Source organism: Aspergillus mulundensis (genome assembly GCF_003369625.1).
Source record: "Aspergillus mulundensis strain DSM 5745 chromosome Unknown scaffold_10, whole genome shotgun sequence".
Classification (NCBI taxonomy): Eukaryota; Fungi; Ascomycota; class Eurotiomycetes; order Eurotiales; family Aspergillaceae; genus Aspergillus; species Aspergillus mulundensis.
In genome coordinates this window covers 1,539,269-1,553,936 of record NW_020797898.1, presented here as the reverse complement: position 1 = coordinate 1,553,936, position 14,668 = coordinate 1,539,269, and the positions used below count along the sequence as shown (strand labels likewise).

The 14,668-nt window shown below is 52.9% G+C and overlaps 4 protein-coding genes across 4 annotated transcripts; 2 read left to right on the top strand and 2 right to left on the bottom strand.

The window, feature by feature from the left end:
* Nucleotides 1–2,558: 2,558 nt before the first annotated feature.
* Nucleotides 2,559–3,787, top strand: DSM5745_08885 (chitin synthase export chaperone; the record flags this gene model as incomplete). Its single annotated transcript, XM_026750901.1, has 7 exons — nt 2,559–2,588; nt 2,647–2,682; nt 2,754–2,850; nt 2,898–2,985; nt 3,038–3,131; nt 3,181–3,514; nt 3,567–3,787. The coding sequence occupies 7 exons, from the start codon at nt 2,559–2,561 to the stop codon at nt 3,785–3,787; spliced, it is 900 nt and encodes a 299-aa protein (XP_026600914.1).
* Nucleotides 3,788–6,026: 2,239 nt separating this feature from the next.
* On the top strand, nt 6,027–10,448 carry DSM5745_08884 (uncharacterized protein; the record flags this gene model as incomplete). The annotated part of the gene is made up of 3 exons (XM_026750900.1): nt 6,027–10,004; nt 10,053–10,241; nt 10,290–10,448. The coding sequence occupies 3 exons, from the start codon at nt 6,027–6,029 to the stop codon at nt 10,446–10,448; spliced, it is 4,326 nt and encodes a 1,441-aa protein (XP_026600913.1).
* Nucleotides 10,449–11,098: 650 nt separating this feature from the next.
* Nucleotides 11,099–12,736, bottom strand: DSM5745_08883 (putative tRNA-specific adenosine-34 deaminase subunit Tad3; the record flags this gene model as incomplete). The annotated part of the gene is made up of 3 exons (XM_026750899.1): nt 11,099–12,488; nt 12,537–12,588; nt 12,640–12,736. The coding sequence occupies 3 exons, from the start codon at nt 12,734–12,736 to the stop codon at nt 11,099–11,101; spliced, it is 1,539 nt and encodes a 512-aa protein (XP_026600912.1).
* A 649-nt stretch (nt 12,737–13,385) lies between these two features.
* phoB (regulatory cyclin phoB) lies at nt 13,386–14,561 on the bottom strand (the record flags this gene model as incomplete). Its single annotated transcript, XM_026750898.1, has 1 exon — nt 13,386–14,561. The coding sequence occupies one exon, from the start codon at nt 14,559–14,561 to the stop codon at nt 13,386–13,388; it is 1,176 nt and encodes a 391-aa protein (XP_026600911.1).
* Nucleotides 14,562–14,668: the final 107 nt, after the last annotated feature.

Here is a 14,668-nt window from a genome sequence, read left to right as displayed (position 1 = left end):
CCGCAAGCGTCGACAACGCCAGATATTCTTGATACCAGATGGAGACTCTCTTAAGACGGTCAAGGCCAATGCCGCCGCGAAAAGTCGAGTATGATACCAGGTGTATATCTCCATCGCTTTCAGTCTGTTGACGGCGCCCGCAGAGTTTTTGTCCTTCGGCCGGATCGGCAGATCATTGGCCACCAAGCACTATCCTTCGCAAAGGACATGAAACAAACAGCATCAGAACAACCTCAAAGGCTATCTGGTGAACCTAACCATCTTCCACGGCCAGGCAATACTGAAATCCAGATTTCCACAATTCCTTCAATCCAGGATTCGCTGGGAACAGTGGGTATAAGTGGTTCGGCATGGCGGCATTTGGACAGGTGCGCTAGATGCGTAGAACAGTACCGAGGATAAGGCGCTGCACTTACTGATGCAGACGGTATGTATAGCAGTGCTTTTTCCAGGAAGTAGGAAGGCTGTGACGGAAGCTGGGTGCGACTTGCGACCTGCAATCTAGATCTCGCGGCAATGGAAAGCGAATCCGAGTATGGCACCGTGTTTGCAGCCTCATCTGGCAGTGTCAAATTGATCGAAGCTCAAGACAGCCTTTCCCATTAGAAGGCTGAGGAGTTGGTAGCTCAATCTCGAAATATTGTGCGGAATTTGCCTTGAGGCTCTGGCGTTTGAAGAAGCGCAGTAACACTGGATGAAGAGGGAGCTTCGCAGCGTTCTGACGGCGGGACGAGCTTGTTCGTATTACCTGTTTGACTTAAACGGACAAGAGCTAGCATTTCCAGTCTTCCATCAGGACAACATCAAAGCGGGTCGGGTTGAGGCTTCTTGCTTCTTCTCCATGCTGGATTCGTCAATAACAAGCGCGCCGCTGAAATAATCATTTGTCAATCAGAAGTGGGCGCAGAAAGGATGAAGATAGATCCCGACTCCCGAGCAAAGGAGCTAGAAAGGGGGAACGGTGTGCAAAGATAGGTTGGCTCCATGACATGTCTTTGATGGAGCTAGTTGGCGAGGGGTTGGATATTACTGTGGTGCAGATGCCACAGTGTGACTGTTTGAAGAGAGGGCTTTAATTCAGTACAGAGACCTAGACTCATAAGCTCTCTGTGGATGAACTATTATACTACCAAGGTCCAGTAGAACCATGAGGGAATAGCACACTGGGGAGCTTCACGTTGCTAAGGCGATACCTACCTACAAGAAAACCTTGGAAGTCTCGTAGGCCGAGGCCCAAGACTGAAAAACCAAGATCCAGAACTCAATAACCACTCCGTACCCCTCCTAACATCAGTTGCCCTGCGAACAATCAAACTATGTAAGGCATCTCGAGTATATTGCAGATCTGAACAATGGACTGCTTTCCACGCCAATCAACGATAATCCGGAGACGCGCAAGGGGCGGGTACCGGACAGGTGGGCTGTAGTGGGCAGCCGCAGTACAAACCAGGCCTGGGCTCCTATAGTAGTGTAGCAAAGTATCACAGGGGTCAAACCGCCCTCAAGAGCTGCAGCATGCCGAAACCTCATACATCAAGACGCACAGAATCTGCAACCGGATCAAGGATGAGTGGTTCTCGAGTGTGGCTGGGCTGATGTCATGTTGCTAGGCGACGAGGCGGAGTTTTGCGCCAATGCTGTAGTCCATTGAAGACTCTAGATTACTCCGTATATTAGGCCGGTGAGTTGGGGCTATTGCGGAGTAGACAGGTCTGGTGGCTGGTATCACGCCTGGCGGTGTCTATGAGAGTTGTTCGTCGACCGCGACTGCCAGCTCCAGCCTCCAGGTACCAGAAATTGGAAAAATAAAAGAAACTGGGGACCCCGATCGAACCGGATCCATGGGACGCCAAACCAAGTTCTTGAAAAGGGGTCAATAGCATTTATCCAGGGGTTCGAGGGTAGTAGACAAGATTTACTTTGTAGTGAGGGCTCGGAGAGTGAACAGCAACTGAGTCCCTGCGTTCTGCAGGGTTGTCGTCATTTAATTTGAAATCGAGTCGTTTGGCTGCACTGCGAGATCCAGCGGAAATTGCTGCGCCATCTCGTGTTTTCCCCTCAGTTTCCTCCCAAACCTTGGCCGGCGCCGACTCTATCATCATCGTCAGCTCTGCTTCTCTTCCACTGTTCTCTCTTCGTTCTTTAATTCCTCTTGCGTCCGCTATCTACGCCTCCGCTTGGTGACTTGGCGTAGCCTCTCGTTAATCGATTGCTGGAGATCGGAGGGCGACTCCTATTCCTCCGTCCACGGTCTGTTTCAGACCGCTGCACCTAGTCTAGTCGCCTCAGATCCGACCTGTCCACGGTCGAAACGTGTGCCTCGCATCTTGAGACTCAATTCCACCTGATAACTCCAGGAGCAAACCGCAATTCAGCACAACTACCAGGTTCATAGACCGTTCGCATCTCAGATCTACGACGGCGCGATCGTAACTGGTCCCTGAGCGTGGGTCCACCAGGCGAATTCGTCCTCTTTCGACCAGGTCCGCCCATCGCTCCACGCTCAACTTCTCGTCTTTCCCTCGCATGGTGTTTGTTTGATTCAGTCTGAGGAAGCCATGGGTTCGACTCAGTTCGGGAACTTCGACGTGAGTCCCACAACCGGCATCCTATGAGGAATGTACTGACGTATCTCCGACCGATTAGGACTTCTGTCGCGATTCCACGCTACCGGTCTGCAATGTATGTCGCTCTCCTTCCAATATCCTCGGCATCGCGCGAAGAACACAGCAGCTAATCCTGCCTCTCTCCAGCTCTTCGTTGATTCCAATCAGCCTCCCAATGCAGCCTACGGCGGTTGCGCTCTCCGTGGAATTGGACTTAGCGACGACCGATATCTTGCGAATCTGGGTATGGAATGTTATTCAGTCATACAAGTCTCTTGCTCATGGACATAGGGTCTATTTTGCTCGCATTTATAGCTATTCTTGTCTCATTGCTTCTGATATGGCGTTCAGATCGGAAACAAGCGGCCGTCGGGCGAAGGTATGAGATTCGACCAACCGGGAGATATACGATTAGCTCACGGACCGTACAGAGAAATGCAGATATTCTTGCTGGGATTTATTTTCGTCGAAATCTGCGAAATTTTCTCCGTTGGCGGCTTTCCTCTCGACGATGATGTTCGAAAGGTTTGTTTACCCGTGCATGGTCATTGTCCAACGACCTAACATCCTGCAGGGCTTCTCGGCAGCTCACGTTGCTGCAATTACTGCGACATGCTGGGTTCTCTTGCTGAATGCGCTTGTTGGTTTTCAGTTCCTTGACGACGGAACTCCTGCTTCGATGGGTCTTCTCTTGGTATCCGGCTTGATTCTCTTCGTTGGCACGGGATACATTGCTCTAGACACTGCTTTCGACTGGACCGGCGAGTTTGCGACGAACGCAGACAACGACTATCGGAATATCGCCCTCTATGTATTATACCAGCTTTTTCCCCTCGTCTGTCTGGTTGCGTTCTTCCTCTTAGAAACCTTCCTGGTCGTTCGTATTCTGGGCGAGTTCCGTCCAATGCGTGCGTATATCTCTCAGGACAAATGCTGCCTTCATTGACTGACTATCCACAGTGTACCTTGCCGCCGCCGGGCTTCTGTTTGCCATCGGACAAATATTCAACTACGTCGTCAGCACTCATCTGTGCCAGGCAACTGACGGGAAGATTAATGGCGCCTTGTTCGAGACGCTCTTTACTCTATTCTCAGTGGTTATGCTCTGGGTATTCTGGAGCAGTATTACCGAAGACGACTGGCCTACGCCATTGTCGCAGCCGATGCCGGGGTACAACTAATATCGCCTGATTTGCAAGTACGAAAACCAGAAAAAAAATCAATCCAATCTATTTAGAGGTTGGGAGAGTGTCCTTCCTTCGCCGTCCTCTCAATCAACACTACCATCGCCGACGATCGTTCCGCGCAAACGCTTGATACCCTCAACAACACCTTACGCTAATAACCGAAGGACCGACCAATTCGACTTCGACTTGAAAATCTAAATCCAGCTTATGTTCCACCTTTACCCATGTATACTTTTCATGTTCCCACGATTGATTGTCTTGGATGTGCCAATGTGCCTCGGTCGACTACGATATCTTTGCCATTTTGACTATGATCTACCCGGCCGCTTGCTGCGTTGCGCTTAAGGTCTGGAATGTGGAATAGGCGGATATCAACTCCGTCCGAACTCCAGACTTCAGCTCAACCCGGGCTCAGATCCATATGTACGTTTTTGCAGCTTTTCTTCTCTTCTAGATACCTATTTCGCGATGTAAGTAGTAGTGACTCCAGTAGTAATACATAACTGATATTCCCACATTTCTGGTCTCATCGCTTCCACTTTGTGCTGCTATTCTTCTAGGTTGAAGTGTGAACAGGTGGACTTTTTGGTTATCGAGGACCCCGGCTCATTGAGGTGCTATGCCATGTCATAGCCTATACAGTCAGTGAAACTCTGGCGTAATTCTCTATGTGCATTTGATATGGTTCATCCTACTTACGAGGTACTCGAGTGCTAGGACAAAGGATCCAAAAAAGTGTCTACTTAAATAATTGGAAGAGGATTGGATGAGGATATATATTTTCACGGGGCTATAAGAGGCTCGAATACTCGATTCCGGCTGTTCATTCTGAGCTATCCGGAGTCTTTCTTGGTAATGTACATCAGATTGCTAGGTGACCTAGAAAATCACATGGTGGGAATAATGTGTATAGTATGCACAGCAAAGCCCGTAGGAATGCTAGACGACCAAGGCCGTTAAACCAGTAAGAATGACAAGAAAAAGAGAGAAAATATAAGACAGTCTCCGCCGAAAACAAAACATCGATATCCACGCCTATGCAAAACAGAAAGAAAGAAGCCCTCAACGCATCAAAGGCCTGCGGCACCAGTCAAATCAAATGCGCACCTTAACGTCCACGCAAGGCAGCGTCCACTCCCTCCTCCCCACCAAGCTCCGCAGCCACTCCAGCCCGAACCCCGTCAATTCCTCCTGTGACTCTGAGCAGGAGCCATTGCCCGATAGCCGCCGTGACGTCTCGTCATACATGGCCCCGGCAAGGGCTTTCGCGGTGCTGTTCAACGTGTCGAAGATGTATCCCGCTAGCGACTCGTGTTGAGCGGGCGTATCGCAGGGCGTATACCGCGGGGCGAACCAGTCGGAGCGGAGGTCAAGGAAGCAACGGTCGGACCAGTTGCAGGTTGAGGCGAAGAGGATGACGAGGAGGGCGGAACAGTAGATGCATGGGCGGTGGAGGAGGTAGGTGAGCGTTACGAAAGAGATCAGGAAGAGCGGGGAGGCGTTCGTCGGGATGAAGAGGAGGGGGAGCCAGCTGAATTTCGTTAGTTTAGGTTCTTCTGGGCTCAATTCGGAGGAACGATTTTCTTAGAGAGATGGAATGTATGTTTGCTTACCTCCTGAGACAGAACATGTTGGTAAGTTATTCCGTGTGTTGGACAGTGTACGGAGAACGCAGAGTACGGCAGACGGAAGGCTGCTAGTGTTGCCGAAGTCGAGGGAGACGTCGGGGTGGTGGAAATTACTGGCAAGAAAAGCCGTATATATGCGTTGAACAGCAGAGCAGATGGTGAATAATCTCAGATGGACAAAGTGCCATTCAACAAGCCATTTTTAGCTGCTGCAAGTGCTCAGATTTCTTCGCACTTTTGTGGCCCGACGACAGATACAATGATGTCGATTATTGAGGCTTCACTTGCGGATCAAGACGCCACTTTACAGCAAAACGAAAGCGGTCAGCCTCGCTCCAGCCACACAAGGAATCTTCACTTCACTGTCGGTTCTCCGACTTCTTCTTCCCTCGCTTTCGCTTCACACTTCTTCCTGTACAATATCCTTTCCTTTCGCAGTCTGCTTGATTTCTTCCGTTCCAATTGGTCTTTATCTTTCTACGACGTCTCTTCCTGTCGCTCCTTTTATTCGCCTGTCTCTGCTGACTCTCGAAAGAGAGCTCTTGTGGTAACACCGAGCTTAGTGTCTCACTTGGAGTCGCCTTCTATCACGGCGAGCGACAGAAATGTCCACCCCAAATGATATCCAAGCTCTCCTGGCGAGTATAAGGCCTCGTCCCTCGCCGTCGAGCACGCCGGCGCAGGATCCCGGCATGGCCCAGTATTCCCAGCATTACCCGCACGGATACCGGCCCCAGCAGCCGCCTTACGACGGCCAGAGCTACGCTCATCCCCATCTCCACCAACCGGCCTATCGCCATCCGTCCGTTTCTTCGACTTTGCATAGTCCGTCTCCCGTTAACCTTCCGCCCCGTCACGGATCAGACATTCTTAGTCCTAATGTCGTCACTCCGGGCGAAGCGTTTCCGCAACACCAGCCTCAGCCTCAGAACCCTGACCGTTCTGTCAATCTGCTGAATCTGCTTAAGTTCAACCAGCCGAGCGCCAGCCCTGCCCAGCAGCAGGTTCCTGCGGGCATGGAACAGGCTGTTCACACACATCCATCGGCACCGGGTGTGGAAAATGCTCCGAGATCTCACTCTAGGAACATTTCTGCGTCGGACTTGGTTGCTCAGCTCTTCGGCAAACAGGGCCAGGCCGCTCCTGCTCCGCAAACCCAGTCGTTGTCTCAGGCTCCGCCCGTTACAGAGAGTCCCTTTACCGCTGAGGCAAGCGCTCAGAAACCACAGGATGTGTTACTACGCCTGCTCAATCGGCCCAAATCTGGCCAAGAATTGTCCGAGGCTCGTCAGACTTCTAGTTCCATCTCCTCTCAGAGGAACACTTTTGAGTCCGACTTTGGCGGCTTCACACCCTCAACGCACGGCGCTGTGGAATCCACGGGCCTGGCATCTGGGAAACCGGATAAGCCAACTCCAAACGAGACTATCTTCGCTACTGTGAACCCGTTTGAGCAGCTGGCGGCAGTTTCACGAAGCAGAACTCCTCAGCTCAATTCTCGTGGCGAGAGCCCGGCTGTTGAGGTGACGAAGCAAGTCAATGTCACTGCTGAGGTCGAGTCTCTCCCTGCTTCTCAGACTACCGAGCGCGGACGCCCGCAGCCGCCTCCGTTGAACGAAAATCAAAAGGAAGCCGTTACCAATGTGGTCGATAGGCTTGTTCAGCAGATCGTCAAGGACGTCGATGAATCTCTTGAGAAGGCGGCTCAGAAGAATGATTCGCCAGCGCCGGCAGGTTCCGAAGATAAGGTCAAGGCTACTTTAGTGTCCACCGCTGCTGTTCAAAATCCCACCGGCGAGACCGAGGTTTTGAAAGAGACCACCGAGGAAATTGCCAATACCGAAGACGCCCAGGAGAACTCCAACGGCGCCGGAGAGGCATTGGCGGATAGCTGGGAGAGCGCTGAAGATAGTGCTGAAAAGGACGAGGAGCGCATCGTTCCTGTACACAACTTCCCCTTGAAGCCATTCATTACCATTGTTGTCAAGCCTTATGCTGGAAAGCTTCCGGCTCTGCGCGATGATGGGATTATGGATATTGCTCGTTTGAAGAAGGAATTTGACCAACTAGATCGTTCTTTGACCTCGGCTACCCCGGACTACATAGTCTACGCCCTTGCCAAGAATGGAGGTATGCGTATCATCCGCCAAGAGGATGGTAGCGACAAGCAAGTCCTCCGATCTACTCGTGATCGTGTGTTCAATGTTTCCGTATGCACATCGCAGCCGGTCGGTGGCTCTTCTGACGACCAAGCTATCCTGGGTATCGGCGTCAGCGGTGCTGTGTACTGGGTTTTGATCTCTCGTGGAGATAGAGATCTTTTTGAGCAAGATGCTTTGGAGAGCGAAAGCCTCATCTTCCCCCCGTTCCCGGCTTCTGACGAGAACACCTCCGGCGGCCAGCTGAAAACGCGGGCTAAACGGAGCTCTTGCCACCCCGGGTTCTTCGCGATCGGACGAGGCAAAAACATCTATGTGCTATCTCCACAAGCTGCTGCAAACCCTGCTTATGGTGTTTCCGGGAATAACCGCACTGTCAACACGGAACAGTTCTTCAAGGAGCGTGCTCTAAAGATCTCTACCGGAAAGGCCGGGAAAGACTTCACGTTCAGTGGCGATGATACTGTCATTGCATCTCTGGACAAGACCGGTCGCCTCCGCTTCTGGGATATTCGTGAGGTGGTCAACACCCCTGATGCAGAGATAACGGCCAATGAGATTCGCACTCCTCTGAGCACCTTTGTGACTGGCAGCCCTACGGAAAAATCATGGCCGACATCTGTCCTCTTCCTCGATAAGCTACGTCCCTATGTTAAGTCGATGGCTCTTCGCTATGTTCTTGTTGGTCTGAAGCAGAATCACACCTTGCAGCTCTGGGATATTGGGCTAGGCAAGGCTGTGCAGGAGCTCAAGTTCCCACATGAGAACGAGTCGGACGCCATCTGCAGCGTGGCTTACCACGCATCGTCCGGTATCCTCGTTGTCGGACATCCTACGCGCAACTCAATTTACTTTGTGCACCTATCGGCGCCCAAGTACAGCCTGCAGTCCATGTCGCAGGCGTCATTCATCAAGCGTGCCGCCGAGAAGGACAACAGCCTTCCTAAGCCCGAGTCCACCGCGTGTCTGAGTGGTATCCGGGAGATCTCTTTCGCTTCGAAAGGCCAACTTCGTAGCCTGGACCTTCTTCCCATCGCAAAGGCAGCAGGTGAGGATAGCGGCCTCTTCGAGCTTTACGTGATGCATTCCCGTGGTGTGACGTGCCTCAACATCAAGAAAGAGGACCTCGGTTTAGGACAAGACAACAGGATTATTCGCCCTGTCAACTCCTTGGAAGAGGGCTTGATTGAGATCGCCGATCTCCAATCTTTCCCTCCTTATATGGCCGACGATTTCTCCGTCAACGGCGATTCTACAGGCACTCCCACGAAGGTCATTCCTAAGGAGTTTGCTAAGGCGACATCTGAGACCGCGCCGGAGAGTAACGGAGCTGCAAGCACCGGACCTAGTATCCTGCGCACCCAATCTCCCACGAAGGCTGCCCCCAAGAAGAAGGCTGACGAGCCTGTGGAAACGGCCTCTGCGGCCGCATCCGAGAAGCCTGATAAGAAGAAGAAAAAGAAGGCTGCAGTCACCGCAACTGAACCTAAGAAGGAGCCTGTCGTGGCCACTACTCAGGGTCCATCAACCGTTGAACAGTTGAACGGTGAGGCTCTTGAAGCTCCGAAGGCTGCCGACTGGAATAAGCACATCGAGGCCCTGCAGGAGGGGGTCACCTCCGAATTCAACAAGAGCCTCGGCCGCGAGCTAGAGGGTCTCTACGCCCGCTTCGACGAGGAACGACGCAGCTGGGATGCCGCGTCTGCCTCCAAGCAAGACCAGGTCCTGCGATTGGTGTCGAGCACGCTTTCCGACAATGTCGAAAAGAACCTCACACGCATTGTCACCCATGCGATCCAATCCGACGTTGTCCCTGCGCTAGGCGACCTCACCTCTGCTGCCGTGAGCAAACAACTTAACACCGTTCTATCTCAGCAGTCTGGGAACGTTATCTCTCGCGAACTACGTCAGTCTCTGCCCGATGCGGTCACCCGTGCCTTGCAACAGCCAGAGGTCATGAAAGTTGTATCGGACGCTGTGGGCCAGAAGCTGAGCGCTCAGGTGGAGAATCAAATATCCAAGACTGTGCATGACAGTCTTGCCCCTACGCTGAAGAACGTCGCCATCCGGGCAGCCGAAAAGGTTGGAAGCGACATGGAGAAGCGAATGCAGGCTCAGGCAAAACAATTCGAAGCTCAGCGCCAAGCCGATGCGGCCAAGATTGATGAACTCACTTCTTTGGTCCGCGGACTTTCGGACACCGTCACTGCTATGGCGACCGCTCAGACTGGATTCCAAAACGAATTTCTGCGCTTGAACCAAACTCTCGCTGCTCGCAATGCGTCCGAAGGTAGACACGTCTCCGAGGGCCCAGGCAATGTTTCGCCAACACCGCTCGCCGGCTCGGTCAGCCCCGAAAACAGGGAAGTTGCCGAAATTACGGAGCTTATACAACAAGGAAGGTTCGAGGAAGGTTCTGTCAAGGTATGTCGACTGTTCCTCTACCGGTAGCATCTTTCTAATCCGCACCAGTGGCTCCAATCCGAGCAGCAGGCCGACCTATTCGATCGCCTTTTCGTCCACCTGGAACCTTCGTACTTGAACAGTGTCTCTCCCATCGTGGCCCTGTCAGTCAGTGTTGCGGTCACCTCGTCGCTGCAGACAAACGTGGTGCAGCGTCTTGCCTGGCTAGAAGTCGTCCTTCAGACCGTTGACTTGAGGGTAAGCACCCACACTTCTTTGTCTTAACGCAACACTAATTCTCTTCAGGATACCGACATCCAAGATGTCGCGCCCAAGATCATGGACATCCTTATATCCCGCCTCAACGAGCTCTACATGACCGTCGCCAAAGAGGCGCCGGGCAACCCCATCCTGCGCCGGATCCCGCCTCTCGCCCGCAGAGCCACCGAACTCCGCGGTCATTAGGCGTCAAACGGTCATAATCACTACGACCGTCATATTATCGAACGCGTAATGCATCTGCATTTGGATCTTAATGATAGTTATATTATGAATCATGCATTGACGCAATACCAGCAATCGGCATGAGCCGGATGAGGTGGGTTGAGGAAGGAGTTTTGAAGCATATGCATATTTAGCTTAATGGATAAGAAAAGGGCATTGATGAGCTGGAGCATTTGCTAGCATGTGATCATGAGATGGCATATCAAGCGTAGCTATGGGTTTCAATGAGGAGTTTTGATGCTGTACCTTTTCCAGGCTTTCCATGCAGAGTTGATTGCTCCTGGCTTTGATTTCGTAGTTGACTTGGTAGCTTTTCTCCCTTCAGCTTCCATTAGACCTATCCCCAGACTCACCAACTGCAGGACAGCCGACTCTCTCATGCCAGAACTAGACTGACCTCATTCCAGCTACCGATTACGAGTATACTAGAGCTTCCTGCTTCGTGGTCTTCTGATGTTTTCCGATTGATCGGCTCTAAGATCTATATAAATTAACCATGCAACGCAATAATATTGGATACCGGCCATTGTAGTCCGGTTCTCCTCTGCCCCTGGCTCCGAAGCGCTCCAGCAGCAAAGATGCACGCGAATTAAAAGGAAGAAGATAATTAATCACGCATAGAATGCAACCCCATCTGCAGCCAAAGGACCCTGCTCCTCAGTCTCTTCAACAAACTCGAACCCTAATGCGCGCCAGTTCAACTCCTTCCGCCAGTGAAGGCCATAGTATAGTCTGCCTTGCTTTGGGGTTTCTCCTTGTCCGGTTGTACTTCCATCATACTGTTGTTCGTGCTCGGTATTTTCATCAACAACAGGTACAGGTCTAACGACAGGTTCAGAAGCGAGACCACCCATGACCATCCTCCCGCGTTGGGGATATGTCACGGACCGGAACCGCGAGAGGAGGAGACCCATGCAGCAGCAGAGGCAGGGTTCGTGGGTCAGATATACGTCCAGATCAGTACAGAGGTATCCGCCCTGGGAGCGGGGGCGAATTCGCGGACCTGGTGAATCCTTGCCTTCGCCCTGCTCTGTTGTTGATGAATGCGGAACAGCCTGAGCATCGTGAGGGCCGGTCTTCTGGTATTTCTCCGGGACTGGAGAGATACCCGTTGATTCATCCGTTGATTCGGACTCGGGTCCAAGTTCCGTTTCCGTCTCTGGAGCTGTGAGGTCTGTTTGGGAGAGAAAGTATGATTCGAAGGGGCTTAAGAGGGGTTTATCGGCTTCTGCGGCTGGGTCGCCGGCGCGCCGTTTGTAGGCGACGATCTCTGCTGCGCGCATGAGGGCGTGGAGGTCTGGGCCGCCTTCGAGGTCGGCGTTGTATGATTCTGTGGCGGGATTGGGTCCCGGTCCTGTATGCAGTTCAGCTGTTGATGGATTTCCTCCTTCTCGACGGGCGTACCGCGCGTCGCCGGCGACAGCGACGATTGTTTCCGGCCATCGGGAATCGATATCACCGTCTGCATCTAGGATCCTCGCGACGATATCAGGATCAACGACTACCGCGCCAACGCCCCGTCCCCAACCAGATCGCTCCGCTTCCTCGGCGACCTTTTGCGCAAACGCCAGATACCGCCCCGCATCTGGCTGGATGAAGTCGCGAGTACGGTTTAGAACTTGAACAGGCGGCGAAATCATCGCGCGTGCAGCGGCGGGATTGTACACAACGGGCCATAACTCCTTTGACCATTTCTCTGCCTGGGCCGTGCTGAGCGGCGGGAGGGTGGGGACTTTGATCGTATGCAGCTTGACCTGACCTGCGGGATCTGAAGACTGCGCGTCGGGGTCCGCCGGTGGAGGAACGTAGGGAGCGAGTAGTTCTTGTAACTGGGCAGCTTCTGGGAGAGGTGGTGAGACAAGGACGAAAATGGTCTGCGGTGATGGGTTATCCTGAAGAAGGATTGGGTGCAGTGATTCGGGGAGGTTGTTCTGTTTCGCAAAGCGGCGGAGGTGGTTCATGGGACGGGCTGAATCGCGGGGATAGGCTGCGTCAAGGACTCTATTTTTATCAGTGATGGAATACCTTGGAGACTTGGAATGGACTTACTTGATGACTTTTGCGGCGCTTTTCACGTTCACGCCCGCGACGTAGGCATTGCCTGAAGGTCGTTAGAGTAGGCCGACCCCCCGCAACCAACGACTGGCCTTACCATACTCTTCGGCCGGCTGAGTTTCCTGCACTGTCCTTATCGGCGTCACTTCGCCTACAAGAGGCTGAACGCCACGGAGAACCTCCTGTACCTCCATGGCTCTGGCGGGGCTTGGGAGCGGGAGGAGGATGAAGAATTGGGGACTGCGGATGCAACCCAGGCGGCGGCTGGCGTAAGGAAGGCACAGAAAAGCGACGAGAGCGCTATACTTATATCACGACATTGATCTGCGCATTGAACGGCGTCAAATATTCATCTATCTACGGAAGACTGGAGATATCCCCGCTGCAACCCTGTACCCTAAGACCTAAGCCCTAGTTACCTTTCAATGTAATGCCTGAGGCAGTTATGACATCACGATCACGATGCTTGTAGTAGTAGTAATGTTGAGGATAGATACTGCTAGAAAGTCTTGAACAGAATGAAATGGTATAATGGCGCCAGGGTATAATGGCGCCGTGTTGGAATCGAGTATGCAAACAACAGGAATCTCAAGATGCCCCCCGAACTACCTGAAACGCCCTGAATGAAATAATACAGAACCCGAGGGATATTGAAAACAAGAAACTAAAAGACGCAGAACCAGAAGCAGAGAGGATATAAAGCCCCAACCATCAATCCGACAGTCAGCTTCGAGCGTCTAATGCATGCAAGCCAACTCCATGCAGTGGTTGTAAGTGCTGTCACCTTCTAACGCCTGAGATCCTGGTCCAGACAGGAAAGGAGATATGTTGCGAGCGGCAGGATCAAGCCCCTGACTTGATTTCATAGCCGTCGCACCGTTCCGCCAAGCTCTGGTAGTAGTCGGTCAGCACCTCGGGCTGAGGAACAATACGCCACTCGACGCGGAAAAGAAACTCGAGTTCAAGCAGGGCAAGTTCGTTCATGCTGATACCGCCAACACGAGCGTAAGTCTTGTTGGTCCAGAAGCTATCGCTTAGTCCTTTGGATGCGACGGTAGCGCTGGTAATCAGGAACCGATGGATGGTCAAACTGGAAACGGTGAAGGCGGGGTATAGTGTGCAAAGTCGGTCGATATAGTACACCATACTAAGAAGGATCGGCGGCGAGAGAGTCGCGTGAGTCGTGAGTCGTTGCAGGTAATCATGTACAGAGATCCGAGGCGGAGTGCGTGAGTGGAAACGAGTCAGCCGACCCTGGTTCAGGGGTATCTTGTCGTTGAAACGAATGAGCTCCATCAGCATACTCGAAATGAGTACCACCAGGTCCTTGGGTTCTGCAAGTTCATAACGAGTAGGGAGATATTTGACAGCAGGGTTCTCGGGGCGTAGTTTTTTCGAAAGGGACCCTTCACGGGCTAGGTGCCCCGGTCCGGCTGGCTCAACACCAAGAGTAGGATCGGTCAGGCTGTTACGCTTGTTGGACCCCGATGTACTAGTTGGTGCCGGCATTGGAGGGGCTTGCGAAACTTGGGAAGGGGCAGAAGGAGCCGAAGGAACCAATGTAGCAGGACCGGGAGCGGACAAAGTGTGGCCGACAGGGTCAGCGGATGTAGCAGGGAGGGCGGCGTTAGGACCGGGGCCAGCAGCGGAGGTAGCTGCAGCAGACACGGAGGTGCTAATTCCGCCCCCAAGGGAGGTCTGTCCTGCGGACATACGGCCGCGAGGAAGATCCCCTGAGGGCCTGCTAGGCGGAGACGAAACGGAGTGCCTTTTCAAAGCCGAGCGGAGCTCTTCAATGGCCACACGGGAGGAACGGGGAGTGAAAGGACTACCGGGCGCAGCAGAACGATCGGCGGCAGAGTCATACTGCTGATTATGATAGGCAAAGGCAGCCGACGTCGACGACAGGCGGCGCGAGAACGAGGTCGAACATGGGGAGAGAGGAGGTTGAAGTTGGGTGGCGGCGGGCGAGGAGGGAGCAGGGCGAAGGGCGGAGGGCGAAGGCGAAGAAACTAACATCTCCGCCCAACAGGTTCACCACGTGGGCGCACGACTGAACGAGGTTCTTCGAGACTGGCAGACGCTGTGAAACCCAAGATCGGTACTATTGCGTTTGGGGTCGTGCA